The following is a 21,624-nucleotide window of genomic DNA, read 5'->3' on the forward strand; positions in this document are numbered from 1 at the left end:
GCTACGGCCCCGAGTGGACACTCCCCCACCCTGCTTGGCTCCTTGGCCTTGGCTCATGGTGTTTCCTGGTACAGTGCAGCCTACCCTGAGAGGCCCAGCTCGACCACCCATTAAGCCCTTTCTGAGAGCTAAGTTTACTTTCCCCAAGTTCCCAAGCCCAGGGTGTGGACCTCTAATCTTTTCTACGCTGAACATATCTGTGACTGTTCCCATCCTCAGGGCCCATATACCAGGTACCCCAGAAGGCTTGTTAAATTGTTATATGTTTGTGGTGTCTCCAGCTTAACAATCCATCATTACTTCTAAGAGAGCAAACATTTATTGAGCTATGTGCCAGGCCTAGCTAGGAATTTTCACATACACAACCAGGTCACATAACACTGGGAGGTGGGGTTGTCATCAGATGAGGAAACAAATCAGGGAGGCCCCGGGACTTGTCCAAGTTTACACAGCACGTGCTGGAGCCAGAATTGAGACTCAGGTCAGCCTGATTCCAAAGCCAAGGTTTTTCCCCTTATATGTAGACACAAAATAATAACAACCATTTATCATTTATACTGTATTCTCATATACATTATTTCATTTGATCCTCACAACAGCCCTGTGAGGTAGATAGGGTTATGGGTTACTGTTATGCCCATTTCACAGATGAAGAAACAAAGGTGGCTCAGTGAGGTGAGTGACTTGCATAAAGTCACACAGCAAATTAGTGGCTTCACAGGTCCTGTGCTTTCTCTAAAGTCAAGCTGCTTGAATTAAGAAGCACCAAAAAGACGGAGAAATACTTTTTATGAAAAGGAACATGGGACAGTAGTGATTTATGAGATTTCTTCCTTAAATTGTTCTGCTGTGGTCACACCTTCTGCTGGCTGGTCTGAACTGTGTTCTCCTGAGTGGCTTTCCCAAATACCAATAGTCTGGTGGCCTGGGACAGTTGTGAGACTCAGGGGTCCCACTGTACGGGGTGGGGGGGGGGAGACCTTTATTACTTAAGGAATGTGGCCTTTCCCACAGCTGAGCACACAAGCTCCTTCCTCAGCCCATCCCTTGGGTACCTGTGGCACCAGGCGTCTCTGGCTTTGTCTGAGGGCCCCTGCCTAGTGGGGAAGACTGTGGGACTTCCACGGTCACCCTCATTCCAGGGATGAATCATAACGTGCAGTTTTGAGACTTGCACTGCTTATCACCCCTGGAAAGTGGTGGCTCAGGGTGTCTTGCCCTGGGTCTCACCCCAAGGAAGTCAACAGACTGGTTATGCACAGAAACAGTACCACATTCCTCAGAGCAGTGTTATAGGTGCTGGACACTTCCTCCAAGCGCAGTGTTATGGTTCAGACCACTCCTGGGCTCCTTGCTACACACTGCCAAGACCCTGGTCTCCTTCCTCTGGGGAAGCAATCTTCAAACTTACCAGAAGATGGTCAAAAGCTATGCAGGGTCATGTCTGGTGAGGAGGGAGGGTCATAAACAAAGTGAAGCTGTAAAAAACAGGGATGACCTACAGGGACAGGGATGACTTACAGGGAATGTCAGGGGGCTAACCTTGGTTTTGAAGACAAATCCCAAGGGGAATCCTAATTCCAAGTAGTAATATTTTCAGAATAGGTATGTGGCCTCTCTAAAAGTGACTATTCTGAAAAACAAAATACACATTTGGGTGAGAAGAAAGGTCTACCAGGAACAGAAAATGCTTGTGGGAAGACAGATTTCAGCTCAAGATAAGGAAGGACTTTCTAACAGCCAGCCATGACAGGGGCTGGTTGTGGGGATGACGGATGTTCTGTTGCTGAGAGTATGTAAGCAGAGATAGTTATCTCCTGAAGGTACTGGGGGGAAGCCCTCAGCCTCAAATGTGCTGGGGTGTGCTTGGGGTGGGAGAGCACTAAATGACTGTTGAATTATTTTCCAACCCTGAGAGTGCATAATATATTTGTTTAAAAGAATCTGTTTCAATGACACTTCAAATTCTTGGAGAAAGAAGTCAGGGATCAGGCCACATGATGAAGTGCCTTTCATTGTAGTGGCTCCAGATACTTTCAAATCTTCACAGGGATTAGCAGCTCATTCCTGAAGCCAGGAATCCCAAGATGCCTAGATTTGGCCCTGTCAAGAGGGACACCCCATCTTCTGAACATGCCTGGAGACTCACTCCTCTATGCCGGGCCAGCTCAAATCCCACCCCCACGACCTACTTCATTTCCAAGCCAGCCAAGCAAGCCCCAGGTCCTGGCCACATCCCGGGGATGGAGGGGCAGGCAGGATGGGAATCTCTGGGGAATTCCTGTTCTGAGAAACCAGAAGGAGCCTCTTATTCTCACTTCACCCCCCTCTACCAAAGGAAGGGCTGTAGGCAGTGCCTCATGGTACAGAGAGAGCTGGAGTCCAAGGGAAAAGTGCCGTTTTCTATCTAGCCAGGAAGTCCTCCTGTAGGACATGATGGCAGACTTCACTTACAGCAAACTGCCCATCTCCAGCTCAAAGCGGCAAGGAAAAAGGTGGCTGTGTCAAGAGGACACACAGATTCCTATGGGTGGACTGCATTGTTGGGGGGAATCAAGTCCTGCTATGCGATTAATGCAGATTAGTATGGTACCCTGCCTCACACCACCGGTGAGACATTCTCCAACATCCTGGCTTTGGGAAGACCCCCTCCAGTGTTGCTGGGGTCCTTTTACCTATACCGTATTAATCGAATAATCTTATTGTTCATAAAATCCACAGCGTGTGGGTGAGAAGAGTCGATGCAGAAGCCATCACTCAGCGCAATCTTGAGCACCTCCTCCACAAAGACCTGGAAGCTGTTGATCTGCTTGTTGGCTGGCACCACCCAGAGCCTCTTGAGGTTCTGCTTGGTGTACTCCTCCTCTGGCAGGCCCTCCACATTGGCCACCCAGTCCAGAGTCAGGTGGTTGGGGTCTTGCAGGTGGCTGGTGATGGAGGAGAGGTTGCCATTGGAGCAGTAGAAGAGCTTGGAGCCGAGGAGCTTGAGGAAGAGGCAAGAGGTGCTGAAGATGTTGGCATTGAAGACCTCCATGCTGGAAGAGGAGAGGCTGTAGATCTGGGGTGCCTCACGCACGGTGAAATGGACCGTCTGCACACGCTGGTTCAGCGTGATGTTGAGCATGGCGTTCTTCTCGGCCTTGGACAGCTCCACCTCCTTCTCCTGCAGGGCCTCAATCAGGGGCTGCACCTGGTAGAAGTCGGCCTCCCTGCGCAGCAGGCCCATCTCCTGGAAGTCCTCGGGCAAGTCCAGGTGGGAGGTTCGGAGGAAGTTGAGGATGTAGCGGAACACTTTGCCGTCACGGTCAATGAAGCAATTGCCCTGGCTGTCCCTCTTGGTGGGCATCTTCCCGCTGAACATAGCACCCAGCATGGAGTCAGGGAAGCTGGTCAGGGTTGCCAGTGAGGTTGTATAGAGCTTCCCCCCGACATTGAGCGTGATGGGGTCAGACATGGCAGGAAGGCTGGGGTGCAGGAAAATAGTCCTACAGAGAGAAAAGAAAGAAATGACCATTACCCAACCATATCTGATGTCTTAGTCTTTTGGGGCTGGTATAACAAAATACTGTAGACTGGGTGGCTTAAGTAACAAATGTTTATTTCTCATAGTTCTGGAGGCTGGGAAGTTGAAGGTCAAGGTAGGGGCAGATTTGGTGTCTGATGTGTTCTAATATGGAGAAGGGGCAAGAGAGATCTCTGGAGTCTCTTTTATAAAGACAGTAATCTCTTTCATGAGGGTGGAGCCCTCATGACCTAATCTCCCAAAGGCTCTACCACCTTATACCAGCCCATTGGAAGTTGGGATTTCAGTGTATGAATTCTGGGGGACACAAACACCCAATCCATAACATCTGGGTAGTCACGGTTCTCAATTTCTTGTTGTATGTCCTTGGAGTTGAAATGAATGAATAACTCGATAAACAATTGGATGGGTAATAATTGTCACTCAGACAGTAAAGCGTCTGTCTACAATGCGGGAGACCCGGGTTCGATCCCTGGCTTGGGAAGATCCCCTGGAGAAGGAAATGGCAATCCACTCCAGGACTATTGCCTGGAAAATCCCATGGACAGAAGAGCCTGGTAGGCTACAGCCCATGGGGTCACAAAGAGTCAAACACAACTGAGCAACTTCACTTTCTTTCTTTCTAAAGCATGTTAGGTTCACTAAGGGAGTTAAAAAAGAAAGAAAGAAATGAAAAGAAAAAGCAGAGAGGGATGCCTTCTGGCGAGGGTTACCCCTGCAATGTCAAGAGTCACAGTGACAGCTTGGATGTGCCAGCGGAGGGGAGCTTTGTAAGCCTTCAGGCATCTGTTTTGCTGTGAGACTGAAATACAACCCAAAGAACTGCTAAGAAAGAGAAATATCAAGACTCTACTTTCTCCAAAGAAATCTCGATTAAAACTTAGAGAGAAGAAATACAGCTCCACTCACCAGAACACCGACACAAGCTTCCCTAACCAAGAAACCTTGACAAGCCACCTGCACAAACCCACACAGAGCGAGGAAATGCCACAATAAAGAGAACTCCACAAACTGCCAGAATACAGAAAGGATACCCCAAACTCAGCAATTTAAACAAGATGAAGAGACAGAGGAATACCCAGCAGATAAAGGAACAGGATAAAAGCCCACCAAACCAAACTAAAGAGGAAGAGATAGGGAATCTACCTGATAAAGAATTCCGAATAATGATAGTGAAATTGATCCAAAATCTTGAAATCAAAATGGAATCACAGATAAATAGCTTGGAGACTAAGATCGAGAAGATGCAAGAAAGGTTTAACAAGGACCTAGAAGAAATAAGAGAGTCAATATAAAATGAATAATGCAATAAATGAAATTAAAAACACTCTGGAGGCAACAAATAGTAGAATAACAGAGGCAGAAGATAGGATTAGTGAATTAGAAGATAGAATGGTAGAAATAAATGAATCAGAGAAGATAAAAGAAAAACAAATTAAAAGAAATGAGGACAATCTCAGAGACCTCCAGGACAATATTAAACGCTACAACATTCGAATCATAGGGGTCCCAGAAGAAGAAGACAAAAAGAAAGACCATGAGAAAATACTTGGGGAGATAATAGTTGAAAACTTCCCTAAAATGGGGAAGGAAATAATCACCCAAGTCCAAGAAACCCAGAGAGTCCCAAACAGGATAAACCCAAGGCGAAACACCCCAAGACACATATTAATCAAATTAACAAAGATCAAACACAAAGAACAAATTTAAAAGCAGCAAGGGAAAAACAACAAATAACACACAAGGGAATTCCCATAAGGATAACAGCTGATCTTTCAATAGAAAGTCTTCAAGCCAGGAGGGAATGGCAAGACATACTTAAAGTGATGAAAGAAAATAACCTACAGCCCAGAATATTGTACCCAGCAAGGATCTCATTCAAATATGAAGGAGAAATCAAAAGCTTCTCAGACAAGCAAAAGTTGAGAGAATTCAGCACCACCAAACCAGCTCTCCAACAAATACTAAAGGATATTCTCTAGACAGGAAACACAAAAATGGTGTATAAACTCGAACCGAAAACAATAAAGTAAATGGCAACGGGATCATACTTATCAGTAATTACCTTAAATGTAAATGGGTTGAATGCCCCAACCAAAAGACAAAGACTGGCTGAATGGATACAAAAACAAGACCCCTACATATGTTGTCTACAAGAGACCCACCTCAAAACAGGGGACACATACAGACTGAAAGTGAAGGGCTGGAAAAAGATTTTCCATGCAAATAGGGACCAAAAGAAAGCAGGAGTAGCAATACTTATATCAGATAAAATAGACTTTAAAACAAAGGCTGTGAAAAGAGACAAAGATGGTCAGTACATAATGATCAAAGGATCAATCCAAGAAGAAGATATAACAATTATAAATATATATGCACCCAACAAGGGAGCGCCGCAATATGTAAGACAAATGCTAACAAGTATGAAAGGAGAAATTAACAATAACACAATAATAGTGGGAGACTTTAATACCCCACTCACACCTATGGATAGATCAACTAAACAGAAAATTAACAAGGAAACACAAACGTTAAACGATACAATAGACCAGTTAGACCTAATTGACATCTATAGGACATTTCATCCCAAAACAATGAATTACACCTTTTTCTCAAGCGCACATGGAACCTTCTCCAGGATAGATCACATCCTGGGCCATAAATCTAGCCTTGGTAAATTCAAAAAAATAGAAATCATTCCAAGCATCTTTTCTGACCACAATGCAGTAAGATTAGATCTCAATTACAGGAGAAAAACTATTAAAAATTCCAACATATGGAGGCTGAACAACACCCTGCTGAATAACCAACAAATCACAGAAGAAATCAAAAAAGAAATCAAAATTTGCATAGAAACTAATGAAAATGAAAACACAACAACTCAAAACCTGTGGGACACTTTAAAAGCAGTCCTAAGGGGAAAGTTCATAGCAATACAGGCATACCTCAAAAAACAAGAAAAAAGTCAAATAAATAACCTAACCCTACACCTAAAGCAACTAGAAAAGGAAGAAATGAAGAACCCCAGGGTTAGCAGAAGGAAAGAAATCTTAAAAATTAGGGCAGAAATAAATGCAAAAGAAACAAAAGAGACCATAGCAAAAATCAACAAAGCCAAAAGCTGGTTCTTTGAAAGGATAAATAAAATTGACAAACCATTAGCCAGACTCCTCAAGAAACAAAGGGAGAAAAACCAAATCAATAAAATTAGAAATGAAAATGGAGAGATCACAACAGACAACACAGAAATACAAAGGATCATAAGAGACTACTATCAACAATTATATGCCAATAAAATGGACAACGTGGAAGAAATGGACAAATTCTTAGAAAAGTACAACTTTCCAAAACTTGACCAGGAAGAAACAGAAAATCTTAACAGACCCATCACAAGCACGGAAATTGAAACTGTAATCAAAAATCTTCCAGCAAACAAAAGCCCAGGTCCAGACGGCTTCACAGCTGAATTCTACCAAAAATTTAGAGAAGAGCTAACACCTATCCTGCTCAAACTCTTCCAGAAAATTGCAGAGGAAGGTAAACTTCCAAACTCATTCTATGAGGCCACCATCACCCTAATACCAAAACCTGACAAAGATCCCACAAAAAAAGAAAACTACAGGCCAATATCACTGATGAACATAGATGCAAAAATCCTTAACAAAATTCTAGCAATCAGAATCCAACAACACATTAAAAAGATCATACACCATGACCAAGTGGGCTTTATCCCAGGGATGCAAGGATTCTTCAATATCCGCAAATCAATCAATGTAATACACCACATTAACAAATTGAAAAACCAAAACCATATGATTATCTCAATAGATGCAGAGAAAGCCTTTGACAAAATTCAACATCCATTTATGATAAGAACTCTCCAGAAAGCAGGAATAGAAGGAACATACCTCAACATAATAAAAGCTATATATGACAAAGCCACAGCAAACATTATCCTCAATGGTGAAAAATTGAAAGCATTTCCTCTAAAGTCAGGAACAAGACAAGGGTGCCCACTTTCACCACTACTATTCAACATAGTTTTGGAAGTTTTGGTCACAGCAATCAGAGCAGAAAAAGAAATAAAAGGAATCCAAATTGGAAAAGAAGAAGTAAAACTCTCACTGTTTGCAGATGACATGATCCTTTACATAGAAAACCCTAAAGACTCCACCAAAAAATTACTAGAACTAATCAATGATTATAGTAAAGTTGCAGGATATAAAATCAACACACAAAAATCCCTTGCATTCCTATACACTAATAATGAGAAAACTGAAAGAGAAATTAAGGAAACAATTCCATTCACCACTGCAACAGAAAGAATAAAACACTTAGGAATATATCTACCTAAAGAAACTAAAGACCTATATATAGAAAACTATAAAACACTGGTGAAAGAAATCAAAGAGGACACTAATAGATGGAGAAATATACCATGTTCATGGATTGGAAGAATCAATATAGTGAAAATGAGTATACTACCCAAAGCAATTTATAGATTCAATGCAATCCCTATCAAGCTACCAATGGTATTCTTCACAGAGCTAGAACAAATAATTTCACAATTTGTATGGAAATACAAAAAACCTTGAATAGCCAAAGCTATCTTGAGAAAGAAGAATGGAACTGGAGGAATCAACCTACCTGACTTCAGGCTCTACTACAAAGCCACAGTTATCAAGACAATATGGTACTGGCACAAAGACAGAAATATAGATCAATGGAACAAAATAGAAAGCCCAGAGATAAATCCACGCACCTATGGACACCTTATCTTTGACAAAGGAGGCAAGAATATACAATGGATTAAAGACAATCTCTTTAACAAGTGGTGGTGGGAAAACTGGTCAACCACTTGTAAAAGAATGAAACTAGAACACTTTCTAACACCATACACAAAAATAAACTCAAAATGGATTAAAGATCTAAACGTAAGACCAGAAACTATAAAACTCCTAGAGGAGAACATAGGCAAAACACTCTCTGACATACATCACAGCAGGATCCTCTATGACCCACCTCCCAGAATATTGGAAATAAAAGCAAAAATAAACAAATGGGACCTAATTAAACTTAAAAGCTTCTGCACAACAAAGGAAACTATTAGCAAGGTGAAAAGACAGCCTTCAGAATGGGAGAAAATAATAGCAAATGAAGCAACGGACAAACAACTAATCTCAAAAATATACAAGCAACTCCTACAGCTCAACTCCAGAAAAATAAATGACCCAATCAAAAAATGGGCCAAAGAACTAAATAGACATTTCTCCAAAGAAGACATACAAATGGCTAACAAACACATGAAAAGATGCTCAACATCACTCATTATCAGAGAAATGCAAATCAAAACCACTATGAGGTACCATTTCATGCCAGTCAGAATGGCTGCGATCCAAAAGTCTATAAGCAATAAATGCTGGAGAGGGTGTGGAGAAAAGGGAACTCTCTTACACTGTTGGTGGGAATGCAAACTAGTACAGCCACTATGGAGAAGAGTGTGGAGATTCCTTAAAAAACTGGAAATAGAACTGCCTTATGATCCAGCAATCCCACTGCTGGGCATACACACTGAGGAAACCAGAAGGGAAAGAGACACATGTACCCCAATGTTCATCGCAGCACTGTTTATAACAGCCAGGACATGGAAGCAACCTAGATGTCCATCAGCAGATGAATGGATAAGCAAGCTGTGGTACATATACACAATGGAGTATTACTCAGTCATTAAAAAGAATACATTTGAATCAGTTCTAATGAGATGGATAAAACTAGAACCTATTATACAGAGTGAAGTAAGCCAGAAAGAAAAACACCAATACAGTATACTAACACATATATATGGAATTTAGAAAGATGGTAACAATAACCCTGTGTACGAGACTGCAAAAGAGACACCGATGTATAGATCAGTCTTATGACTCTGTGGGAGAGGGAGAGGGTGGGGAGATTTGGGAGAATAGCATTGAAACATGTATAATATCATGTATGAAACGAGTCGCCAGTCCAGGTTCGATGCACGGTACTGGATGCTTGGGCCTGCTGCACTGGGACGACCCAGAGGGAGGGTAGGGGAGGGAGGAGGGTTCAGGATGGGGAACGCGGGTATACCTGTGGCGGATTCATTTCGATATTTGGCAAAACTAATACAATATTGTAAAGTTTAAAAATAAAATAAAATTAAAAAAAAACATACAAAAAAAAATAATAATTAAAAAAAAAAAGAAAAGAAAAAACAAAGCCTGGGTCCCACCCTCCAGAGACTGTTTTAATTGGGTGTGGCATGTAACCCCACCATTGACGTATTTTAAAGCTGATTCTAAATGTTCAGTTAGGACAGAGAACCACTGGTCTAAGGAAAGGCAGAAAATGCACCTGGACTGAATGCTATGCTGGCTGCCCTTACGTACATTTGTTTACACACTATCCTTTGACATACACAATACCACCAGTCATCCCCACTGTGAGGGAAACTGCCAGGATTCACTCCCCAGGCTTACAGTGGTACAGGGTCCTGCAGGATTCAAGCCCAGCTGCCTTTATACGAGACAGAAAAATGTATTCATCCTTACTAGCCAACTACTGGGCCATTCTCGGTACTTAACAGACATTCTGAGGTGTAGAACTCCAAGCCCCGTTCTCCTTCTGCTGTATCAATGTTGCCTTATTTATTTTTCTATCTAAAAGAATGCACAACAAATGGCTGTGATTAGTACCATTTCCATCTATCTTTCAGGCCCACAATGGGTCACTCGGTCCTCTGGGCTCCCAGTGACGCTCCTTCTGGATTCTCACCCTCCCATGATGACCTGCCTGGCCATGAAGTTGCCCTTGGCTCCTGATGGCCTTCCCTTTCCTACCATGATGGAACCCCAGGCTCCTCTGAACCTTGCTTTGTAGTGCGGATGTGGGCCTTTGCCACCAAGCACCCTTCCTGAGGGCTCTTTACCCACTCCTTAACAACTCTCCCCCGCTATCCCCCCACTGACCTCACAGCCTCTAGTGTCCATGGCTGGTGAGTCTCCTTCAACCTGAAGTCTTGGATTCTAACTTTTCTTTAAGGGTCTAGAAATCAGGGGATGTACTGTTTTTGTTCCTAACATGATACCTTCCCAGGAGTCAAATTGTGCAGTGAATCCAGGAATCTTTCCCTAATGTTGGGTGTGGGGCACAGGTAGGAATCAGTCCCAGTGCTGCCCCTGAGAAGAGGCCAGGCTGGCAGAGGAGACCGCAACAACAGGCAGTGATGAGGAAAATGACCAGCTACAGCACAGTGAGGACAGCTAATATTTCATAATAACGTTAAATGGTGTAAAATCTATAAAAACGCTGAGTTGCTACGCTGTAAACCTGAAACTAATGTTGTAAATCAACTCTACCTTAATAATAAAGAAAGAATAAAATAAAAAGAAGGAAGGAAGGATGGAAAAAAGGAAGAACAAGCAGGAGTAGGCCTGGGGTGAATTCTGGCACGCTTACTGTCCAGATGGGAAAACTGAGGTCCAAGCAGGGGACTGCCCTCAGTCACCCAGCAAGGGTAGCAAGCGGGCCAGGGCGGTTGTCACCAAACATCTGCCTTCTGAGGGGGCTGACTGCACTGTGAACCTGTGAGTCACTCAGTCGTGTCTGACTCTTTGCAACCCCATGGACTATTTGCCCCACCAGGCTCCTCTGTCCATGGGGATTCTCTAGGCAAGAATACTGGAGCGGGTGGCCATTCCTTTCTCCAGGGGATCTTCCGGACTCTGGTATCGAACCTGAGTCTCCCATAGCGCAGGCAGATTCTTTACCATCTGAGCCACCAGGGAAGCCCGACTGCACCGAGACCCCTTTACTCCAGAGGGTGGTGGCCATGCTGGGTGTGGAGGACTCTTGGCTGCCTCACCCAATTCTTTGGCAGGGTTGGGGTGGGGGGTGAATTCTGTCCCTGTCCAACAGGGCACTTTGATATTGCAGAAAGGCATTAACCATCTGGAGTGTCTGAAGAGAAACAAGCCCATGATGAAGTTACAAAATCATTAACAGAAGCCTGGAGCAGATGGGCTGTGAGACGGTGGTGGTGGGTGGGTTGGGGTTGGGGGAAGGGGGGTGTCCAACAGAGAAGGCTGGGGGAGGGCTCCTAGGAAGGGGCGGTAACCACGCTGCTGAGACTTGCAGCTGAGGTGTATGCTTGGCCTGGGGCCCGAGTCTGACCAATTTTCCCTCCAGGGGGTGCAGGCAGGAGCTGGACCCAGGAGTGGGCCACCTGCTTTCTCATTCCAGCATCTCCTTTTCTTTCTAGATAATAATCTGCACCTTCAACTTTCCAGTCTCTCTTTCTCTTTAAGGCTCAGGCTCTGTGAAGTGGCTGAGCTCCAAGGAAAGGAAAGGGCAGGCTTTGGCGCGGCAGAGAGGCTGGGATGTCTTTCCTGACAATTCTCTGGGCTGCAAACCCCATATCTCCTAAGTACATAACTTCTGAAGAGCTCAAAGCAGGTGGGGAGGACAATCAGGTGCCACAGGGCAAACCGGGGCCCTTGGATGGGCACTCAAAGTCCTATTTTTCTGCATGCAAAGCGACAGAGCAGCTGCCTTCCTGCCCCCGCGCCCTGCTGTGCGGCTCCTGGTCATTCATCCAGGGCAGTGCCAGGGGTTGCAGTCTGGGCCGAGGCTGGTTAGAAGGAGGTCTCCTGACCCCTGGAATACAGACTCAGACACAGAACACTGGGGGAAGGAGAGGGTGGAATGACTAGAGAGAGTAGCACTGAAATACATGTTACCATATGTAAAATAGATAGCTGATGGGAAGTTTCTATATAGCGCAGCAGGGAGCTCAGCCTGGCGCTCTGCAACAATCTCGAGGGGCGGGATGGAGTGGGATGTGGGAGGGAGGTTCAAGAGGGAGGGGATATGTGTATACCATGGCTGATTCGCGTTGATATATGGCAGAGACCAACACAACATTGTAAAGCAATTATCCTCCAATTGAGAAAAAAAGAAGGTAGGTCTCCTGACCCCAGACTAGGGGGCTCCCTGTGCTCTTCTCCACAGACTCAGGAATCATAGAAGTCAGCCCTTCCAGCCCCTATTTCCTAGTCACAGTGCCCAGTGCCCACCGTGGAAAGTCCACAGGCTTGGTCTGAGAGCCATGATGACACAAGGGGGTAGGAACTGGCATCCCAAGGCTGAGCAGCTTCCCTGAGGGTGGCAGGGGCTTTCACCACTGAGCTCCAGCCCCACTGTGTACCCAGCTGCCTCTTAGACATGCCCACCTGGATTTTCTGTGGATACCAGAAGCCTCACAAAGAGTTCCTCTTCCCCAGATCCTGCTGTGACTTCTCAGCCACCCATCTGCGTGAGCCCACAAGGCAGCCCTGACTCAGCATCCCTAACATTTTTCTCAACTGTCTCCTTGAACCTGTCCCTGTAGGAACTCCTGGAGCTCAGGGCTCACCCCGACTCCCCCAGCATCCTCACGTGGCTCCCTGCCTCCTTTCTGTCCACCTGCCATTTCAGTTTGCAGGCTGATTTTCCTGAAGCAGTGCTGCCTGCTCTGACTACTCTGTGCAATCCAATCTCAACTTCAATCCCGCCTCTCCCCACACTCTATGCTCCGGCCGTCCTGACACCACGGGATCCGCCCTCCCCTGCCCTGCCTTTGCTCTCCTTATACCACCCTTCTTCACTTTTTTCACTTTCTCTGCATTCAATCTATGAGTCACTGCCTCTATCTATCCCCAAACCTCCACTTTGCCAGCTCTCTTCTTGGGGCTTCTGGTCCCTTGCACAGACCACCATTCTATCATGTAATCAATCATGTAATGATCTGCTTTGGATTTGGCCCTCCTCCCTAGTGCTCTCAAGGTGAAGATCACTGGACATCGATATGCATAAAAAGAACCTCAACTCTTATCTCGAAACACAGATGAAAAATTAACTCAAAAGCGGTCACAGACAAATGGACTGTGACTCAGCAATACAAGCCAACTAGCTACTGACACACAACACAGAAGCCCCAAAGCATCCTATTAAGTGGAAGAAGCCGGCCTCAAAAGGTCACATGGTGTATGATTTTACTTATACAACATTCTGGAAAAGACACACCTATAGATACAGAAGTCAGACCAGTAATTGGAGAGGCTGGGGATAAGACTGGCTACAAAGAGACTGGAGGAATATTCTGGACTGACAGAAATATTCAATATCTTGATGTAGTGGCAGTCAGATGACTATATAAAGATTATAGAAATTCGTGTAACTGTACACCTAAAAAGCATGACTTTTACTGCACATAAATTATGCCTTCATAAACTGGAAAAAACCAAGATTGTGATTATGTCATGAATAATATAATACACTGGGTTATGACCAGTTTTATATATATTGTTGTGAAACTTTTGTTTCATTTGTGTGTGTGTGTGTCTGTGTGTGTGAGAGGCAGAGAGAGAGAGAAAGGAACTGGAAGGTGATATAAAGTGTACCTTCATAACGTGGGTTATGATGAAACTTGTTTGTGAAAACCGCTGCCTGGTTTGTGATCTCTGTGGCCGCGGTGACCCAGCTCCTGTCCCTCTGTGTTCACTGCCAAGCACATGGCGGGTGCTGGGGGTACTGCGGAGGAGGGGCCGAGGGAGGAAGGGATGAACACGTCCTGAGCATTCTACTACATCCTAGGCCTGTACACCCACCAGCCCTTTTAACTCATATAGCAGTTCTACAAAGCAGCCATCGTTCCGTTAGGCAGATAGGAAACAAGAGACTCAGGAGACTGAGGACTTGCCCAGGACACACGGCCAGGGAGTGGAAAGCTCACTCTCTTTCCCCTGCACAGGCTGCTGAGAGCTGGAACAGCAACAAAAGGCTGTTTCATAGCTTTCACAAGTTTGAGAATCCCTGAAGCAGCCTTTTAAAATAGTGCTAGGCAGCTTGCTTGGCAAGACAGAGCTACCACCTGCTGAGCACACACTTCCTGCTTTTATAATGCTTTGGCTAACACACAGTAGCATTTTATTTATTTTTAACAAATTATATAGAAAAGTATAGAGAATGATACTACCGTGCTGATTCTTTACCTGCATTACCTCACTTGATGTCTATATAAGCACCCTGCCGGACAGATGCTATTATTTCTGTTTTACAGATGAGGAAACCGAGGCTCAGGAAGGTTAAGAGATTGCTCAAGATTACAGAGCTAGTCACTGGAGGAGCTGTGATCTGAATCCAGGTCAGTGCGAGTCCAACACCTCTCACTGTTTCCCCTTCCCACCCTGAGGCCCTAACATGAGTGGAAGGTGCACATTCCCTTATTCTCTGCCCAGATCCGACTGGGGTAGGTCTTTTGGCAGCTAGTCTGGGGCTGGCCTGGGACTCTGCCCACTCACATCTGAGGATATGGGGATTGGATCCTGGATGGCCTGGAGCCCCTCCATAGCTGACACACCACAAGTCTAAACCCTACTGTTTCAATAGCAACCCATGATCCCTAATGACAAAGCAGCAAAATACAAAAAGCCAGGTTTTTTTAAAAAAGCCAGATTAGAAAAGATGAATGAGAATTACAAACCGGACCATGAAACAGGAGATAAAAGAAACTCCACCACTGTCTGAACAAATAATTTGTCCTAAGCAGGAGAATTTCCAAGTCTGCCTCTCGACTCAAAAAGAACCAAGAAAAAAGATCAGCCCATTTCCCTCTCTGAGAAAACCAGGAAATTATCCCAGGCAGATCCTCGGACCATCTGCCTGGGCAAGGAAAGTCAGGGGGCCTGGGAACTTGGGAGGTGGCTGGAACTCTCTCCTCCCTGAAATAAGTCTGTGGCCCAAATGAGGGGTGGTGGATCTTAAAGCCCAGCCTGGTACCATGTGGAGGGCAATCCCAGTCTAGAGTCTGAAAATCACCCCGTTGCAACCTTTAATTGTAACAAAGGAAATAGAATTCTCTGAGAGTGAGTGTCCTGTAAGCAAGGGCAGTTAAGACATTGCTCTGGAGTCCTCCTTTAAAACTATGTCCTTTAAAACCATTCCCACAGGTCTCAAGAGACACAGCTACTGCCTGGTGAGTACTTATTAGGTACTTGCTATTAGACACATTTGCTCAGTTAATCCTTGTAACTTCCTTTGAGGAAAGCATTCTCTCCACTTCATAAATGAGAATCTGAGGCTCTAAGAGGCAGGTGACTTGCCCAAAGAAATGTGTGGCGGAGCCAGGATTCAAGCCCAGGCCCGTCTGACTGCCATGCTCTGAATGACCTTGGGAATTCAGCAGTCAAACCCCTTGCAGAGGTTTGGCACTTGTCCTCTCCTACCTCTTACCAGGTGCTCTCATACCTGCCACCTCATTTTGATTCTGACATGCATGACCAGTGAGTGTGCAGAGAACCAACATTTCCTGAGCACTGAGGACATGTCCTGAGCTATGCGAGGCATTTTCCTGTAGATTATGTCACTGCAACACCACACTGAGGCTGTGAGGCAGGTACAATTATTATCTCTATTTTCTGGATTATAAAACTGAAGCACAGAGCAGTGAAGACAGCTGCTTAAGATCACACAGCTAGCAGTAGCAGAGCTAGAATTCCAAGTGAGGCCTCTCTTCAAAGCCTGTGCTGCCCAGGGACTTCCCTCGTGGTCCAGTGGTTAAGAGTCCACCTTGCAGTGCAGGGGATGTGGATTTGATCCCTGGTTGGGGAACTAAGATCCCATGTGCCGCGGGGCAACTAGAAAGTCCATGCACTGCAATGAAAGATCCCACGGGTCAGGCCTGCAGCCAGGTAAGTAAATATTTTTTTTTAAAAATTACACCTATCTTAAAAAACCCCTGTGCTCCCTTCGAAAACAAAGAAGCATATGCTTCTTTATTAAGAAGCATAAATAGGACTCGAATAAACAGAGACCTGTGATGATTCTGAGAGGCAGTATCTTAAAGCTGTTCTTCCCTGGTGGCTCAGACAGGAGATCTGCCCACAAGGCAGGAGACCCAGGTTCAATCCCTTGGCTGGGAAGATCCGCTGGAGAAGGGAGTAGCAATCCATTCCAGTATTCTTGCCTGGAGAACTCCATGGGCAGAGGAGCCTGGCAGAATACAGTCCATGGGATCGCACAGAGTTGGACACGACTGAGTGACTAACACTTTCACTTCACTTAAAAATTAATTATAGTTGTTATGCTATTCTAATCCCACACCCAAAAGTATTTTTTCAAAAGATTAAAAAAAAAAGGATTAAAATCTTATTTTGGAAAAATTGGTGATAACCTAAAAGAGTATTTGAAAAAGTATATTTTAGTATAATGTATGAAATCAGACTGTGAGGCAATGACATTTCAGACTGTGGTGTTAAGACAATGAAAAGGGGAAGGAATTTTGTAGTAACCATGTTGAAAAGACTGATTATCAATTAAAAAAAAAATATTGATCCTTACAACAACTCTGGGATGTAGGCAAGATAGATCACATTATCTTTATTTCACAGACACAGTGAGAATGAATCCCTGGCCCAGGGCTTTGTGTCCATTCTTGACCTCTGAGTCATGGCCTCTGGGAGGTTCCAGGTTTGGACACTGCTCAGAGGACTAGTCCTTTGGAGGCAGCCTAAGGTCTTCTCTAACCCGGGTCCTGAACAAGAGACTGAACCCAGATGCAGAGGTCCTAGTTAATAGCCCACACACTAACAGAGCCTTAGAACAAGCAAGGGCTCTTTCTGTGCAATTCCCTACATTATTGCCCACTAAGCCTCCATAATGAAGGTATTTTACATGCAATCTACTCCTTTTACACACCGAGGACCAGTTGTTTTAACAATCAAACTACAAGGCTTTGATAATTATTTATCTTTTTATCCATCCATCCATCTATACATCTATCATGTCTCAGCTCTGCTCAGAGCCTAGAAATGATACTCCAAGTAGCAACGAGCACACCTGACTCTGGATCGTGGTTTTTAAACCTTAACTCCTACAAAAACAAACTATGGTTTCCTGGAGAAACTGGTGATTCCAGGACTTTGACAGGAAAAATTCAAGGTGAGCCTGGAACATCTCTTTCCAGACAGCAAAGAAGACATCAAAGATTAACGTGATCAAGTCAAAAGAACGCAGATCTCAAAAGCTGTCATCACAAGGAAAAATTTTTTTCATAACTATGTGATCATTCCACAATATATACAAATATCAGATCATAATTTGCTGTTTTTCTTGTTTAGTTGTTAAGTCGTGTCTGACTCTTTGAGACCCCATAGACAGTAGCCTGCCTGTCCATGGCATTTTCCAGGCAAGAATACTGGAGTGGGTTGCCATTTCCTACTCAGGGAGGTCTTCCCAACCCAGGGATTGAACCCATGTCTCTTGTTATCTTCTGCATTGGCAGGGGCATTCTTTACCACTGTGCAGCTGGGAAGCCCACTTTAGTTACAAGAGGGAAAAACTTAACCTTTTATGGAAAGATCAGGCTGTTATGACCTTATCCAATAATCAAACTTAGCATTCATGGATAGGATAGTAGGATTCTGATAACATATGCCTCCTAATGTGATGCAATTATAAGTACACAACATTGCCAGAAAAGAAATAAAACAAGTTGAACCTAGTTATTGCTAAAATAAATTTAAACGGGTAGAGGGGCTCTATCTAGATTAAATGAATTGCTTAGAGAGATATAATTAAATGCAATGAATGAATGTTGACTGCATCTGATTAAAAAAATATGAGATAATTTTTGACAGTTGGAGAAATTTGAATCTCAACTGTTTAGTAGATAATATTGAGTTCTTGCTATTTTTCTTAGGTATGATAATAGTCTTATGGTTATGGTACAGAATGTTATAATTAGGAGATAATATGCTGAAGAATTTAGGGGTCAAGTGTCAAGACATCTGTAACTTTTCAATAGTTTAGCAAAAACTGTACATGTGTAAAAACAAAATTGTCAATGTGAATCGGTGCATCGGTGAAAGGCTATTCCTTCAATGTTTCTGTATGCTTAAAAATTCTAAGAATATTTTTATTTTGAAGGAAGAGGGAAGAAAAGAGCACTTCTTTCCTGCGACTACAGATGTAAAGTTTAGTCAGAGTGCCTGGCCCTAGTAAATAGCCAGATTCCATAAATATTAGATGTTATTACTACTACTAAGGCGCATTAGCATCTCATGATCTTCTCCTGATGTCTCAGTGCTCTGGAGGATGAAGAAGCTAACCAGGGCTAAGCTAAAATAGCCCACAGTTGGTGGAGGGCAACTGAATGTACATCCAAGTAGTCTTCATACTCAGACGAAACTGCCCACAGGAACCACAAAATTAGGCCTGCCTGTCTCCATGCTGAGATCCAGGCTGGGAGAAGATGGCTGTTTAGGCCTTGTTTTCCCTGCTTCCTTCTGAACTCAGTCTCTGCTACTACAGTAGAAAAGAAACTCCTGTGATGGTTTACCAAGAATGTTAACAAAGAGGGGCCACTTCTGGGCCTCACAGATGTTTATGGGAAGAGGAAAGTGCTTGGGCTTTGGTGTCACCTGGGCTTGCATTTGAATCAGGCTCTGCCACTTCATTAGCTGTGTGGCCCTAGACCAATTCCTGGGCACACGATGGTGATCATAACAACAACAGCAGTAATAATAATGGCTGACGTTTATTGAGCAGTTACTACTATGCTATGCACTTTGTGTGTGCTTAGTTGCTCAGTCGTGTCCGACTCTTTGCAACCCCATGAACTGCAGCCCACCAGACTCCTCTGTCCATGGGGATTCTCCAGGCAAGAATACTGGGGTGGGTTGCCATGCCCTCCTCCAGGGGATCTCCCCAATCCAGGGATCAAACCCAGGTCTCCCACATTGCAGGTGGATTCTTTACCGACGGAGTGACCAGGGAAGCCCTTTATGCATGTTAATTTCATAGATGAAGATGCTTATTATTATCCCTACTTTACAGACCAACCACATCACGCCCTCTCCTATCTCTGCAGTTTGGCATCTGCTATCCCTCTGCCTGCACTGCGAAGAAAATGCCATTCATCTGCCAGGCCCATTGGCTGCAATTCATTCCTTTCTTCTTTGCATCTCCAGAGCATTTTATTCTTACTCCTTACCAAGGCTCACTTTCCTTAAGTAGACGGTTGCTTGGCCACCCTGTCAGGTCAGGGATCTGTACCCCAGATCTGTACCCCAAGAAGTCGGCAGGCAGGGGAAGGGGGAAAACTTTCTCCCCGTTTAGTCATATCCATTTTCCTAGTCCCAGACTATCATCTACCAATAGGGAGGTTTACCAATCTCTTCTGAATTTTCAAAACTTTCTATTTTGAAACAGTCTCTTGAATTTTCAGTTTGGAATCTGAGGCACACGGCAAAGCCCAGGTAATTACCTGGAAGTAAATATAAGAACTCCCAAAGTATAGGGGATGCATAGAACACAGCTAGGTAAACTTCAAGGATGACAGCACTCAAAGTGAGTAATGTGTCTCCCAAAAAACTAGAGCAGTCTTCCCCACCTTACTTACACAGCCCACCAGATAAAGAGTCTGGCTCACAGCCCTGGAGACTATCTGGGGATACCGCCCTCCACCTCCCCTTCCTGGCCTCCCCACACCCAACAGCTATATCTTTAGCTCTGCTTTGCCCAGTTCGTATCTCTAAAAGGCCCAAATGCTGTTTGCTCTATTATATGCTCACCAGACAGAGAAGGTGCTTCCCAACTCAGATGACACACTTGGATCTTTGAAGGAGTCAACCAACAGGGCAAAGTCAACCAACAGGGCTGGAGAAGGGAAGTCACCTGACCTGGCTTGCACAGCAAAGCATTCTCTCATCTGGTGTAGATTTCCAACAATCATCACCATCCTCTACCCTCTTCCAGAACCTTCCTTCATCCTTTTGGCTCACCCTTAGGCTTCACCTTCTGGTTTTCCTCAGGCCCAACCACTCTTCCACGGTCTTCCTGCTCCTCACAAGAAAGATAATTTATGAACAAACGTCTTTCAAACCTACCTCCTCATTTCATCCTAACAATAAGCCTCGGAGGTTAGCAGTGAGGAAGCTGGTCCTGTCACACAACCTGTGAAGGACCGGGACACTTGTCATCTATTCCCGGCCATTCACTACAGATTAAACCTCTACCTCCCTGCACTGCAGGAAAAAAAGCAGTGCCTTGAGAGTAAGGAGTCCTTGGGTGGTTTGGGGCAAGTCATTTTACTTCTCTGAGCCTCAGGTTCCTCAACTGTAAACCGATATGGTGACGTCTTCACAGGGTGTGAGTTGAATGAACTCAAATGTGTGACGCCGGGTTCAAAGGATGGGCTCTTTATTTTCTAGTCACAAGGAAAAGATGCTCCGTGCATCTGTAGACATTTGCCCATCTGGGCACTCTCTTACTCAAGTCCTATCAGCGCTGCTGATCCAGGGCCGAGAGGGATCCTTTTCATCTTTCCGTCTCCACCCTTCCCTCCCCAACGCTTTTCGGCTCATTCCACCCAATCCAACTCAGGCTTGCTTCCTTGGCTTCCTTTGCACCCATTCCCCAGCCCCTTCTCCGATCTCACGCGCGTTCCACTTCTTATCTAGAGACCCCGCCCCTCCTTGACCCACCCACCGGACTCCTCCCACAGTCTCGGCCCTTATTATCCGGGCTTTTCAGACTATCGCCATCCGTCCAGGCTCCTTCCACCAGCTCCGCCCCTTCTTCCCCATAAACGTCCCCTCCCCCGCAGCCACAGGCGTTGCTATTCCCATTGCACGGATGAGAATGGCGAGGCTAGGGTAGGCTAGATGACTTCTCACGGTAGGACAGGTGTCCAGATGGGTCCGTGACCCCTAGCCAGCAGTCCCTGCACCCGACACCCCCGTCCGTGCCGCACCCACCTCCTGCCCTCGCTCAGCAACCTCCCCTCCGCGGGCGGCCAGCGCAGCTTTGCGAGGGGGGCGGAGGGCCGGAGCCCAGCCCAGGGGCGTGGCGGCCCGGGACCCGCCCGCTGCTCTCTGGGACTTGTAGTCCTCCAATAGGCTCTTTGTAGCTCTGCGTTTCGGGCGTCGAACTCCATCTCCCGGGAGGCATTGCAGTTAGCCGGCCCGCTCCCGCCCCGCCCCCACCAGAGCTCAGGCCGGCTGGCCTTAAAGGGGACGCAGCGTGAGTGGCGGTTCGCAGGG

The 21,624-nt window shown here is 45.2% G+C and overlaps 1 protein-coding gene and 1 long non-coding RNA gene across 4 annotated transcripts; one reads left to right on the forward strand and one right to left on the reverse strand.

Moving 5' to 3' along the window:
• Window positions 1-296: 296 nt before the first annotated feature.
• KCTD21 (potassium channel tetramerization domain containing 21) lies at window positions 297-21,473 on the reverse strand. Of its 3 annotated transcripts, XM_086385805.1 has the most exons (3): window positions 21,340-21,416; window positions 13,984-14,113; window positions 297-3,485 (listed from the first exon to the last, which is right to left on the reverse strand). In XM_086385805.1, the coding sequence occupies exon 3, from the start codon at window positions 3,452-3,454 to the stop codon at window positions 2,672-2,674; it is 783 nt and encodes a 260-aa protein (XP_086241931.1). In that variant the 5' UTR covers window positions 3,455-3,485; window positions 13,984-14,113; window positions 21,340-21,416; the 3' UTR covers window positions 297-2,671. The 3 variants fall into 3 exon arrangements, with proteins under 3 accessions (XP_086241931.1, XP_086241929.1, XP_086241930.1); XM_086385803.1 differs by lacking the exon at window positions 13,984-14,113 and having other exon boundaries at window positions 21,340-21,473; XM_086385804.1 differs by lacking the exons at window positions 13,984-14,113; window positions 21,340-21,416 and adding an exon at window positions 20,155-20,918.
• Window positions 14,639-17,679, forward strand: LOC147342496 (uncharacterized). The gene is made up of 2 exons (XR_015158173.1): window positions 14,639-14,726; window positions 15,532-17,679. It is a non-coding gene; the product is annotated as an uncharacterized LOC147342496 (long non-coding RNA).
• Window positions 21,474-21,624: the final 151 nt, after the last annotated feature.

The sequence above is a fragment of the Bos grunniens genome, chromosome 29 (assembly GCF_055505025.1).
Source record: "Bos grunniens cultivar Pamir isolate PY7600 chromosome 29, Bosgru_T2T1.0, whole genome shotgun sequence".
Classification (NCBI taxonomy): Eukaryota; Metazoa; Chordata; class Mammalia; order Artiodactyla; family Bovidae; genus Bos; species Bos grunniens.

What these genes read in the sequence shown, in the direction of transcription:
- KCTD21 (XM_086385804.1), bottom strand. Translation starts at nt 20,321, where the DNA reads ATGGTGATGATTGTTGGAAATCTACACCAGATGAGAGAATGCTTTGCT. An exon ending in GGAAGCACCTTCTCTGTCTG is followed by an intron (nt 3,486 to 20,154) that starts GTGAGCATATAA and finishes TTCTCTCTGTAG; the next exon opens with GACTATTTTCCTGCACCCCA.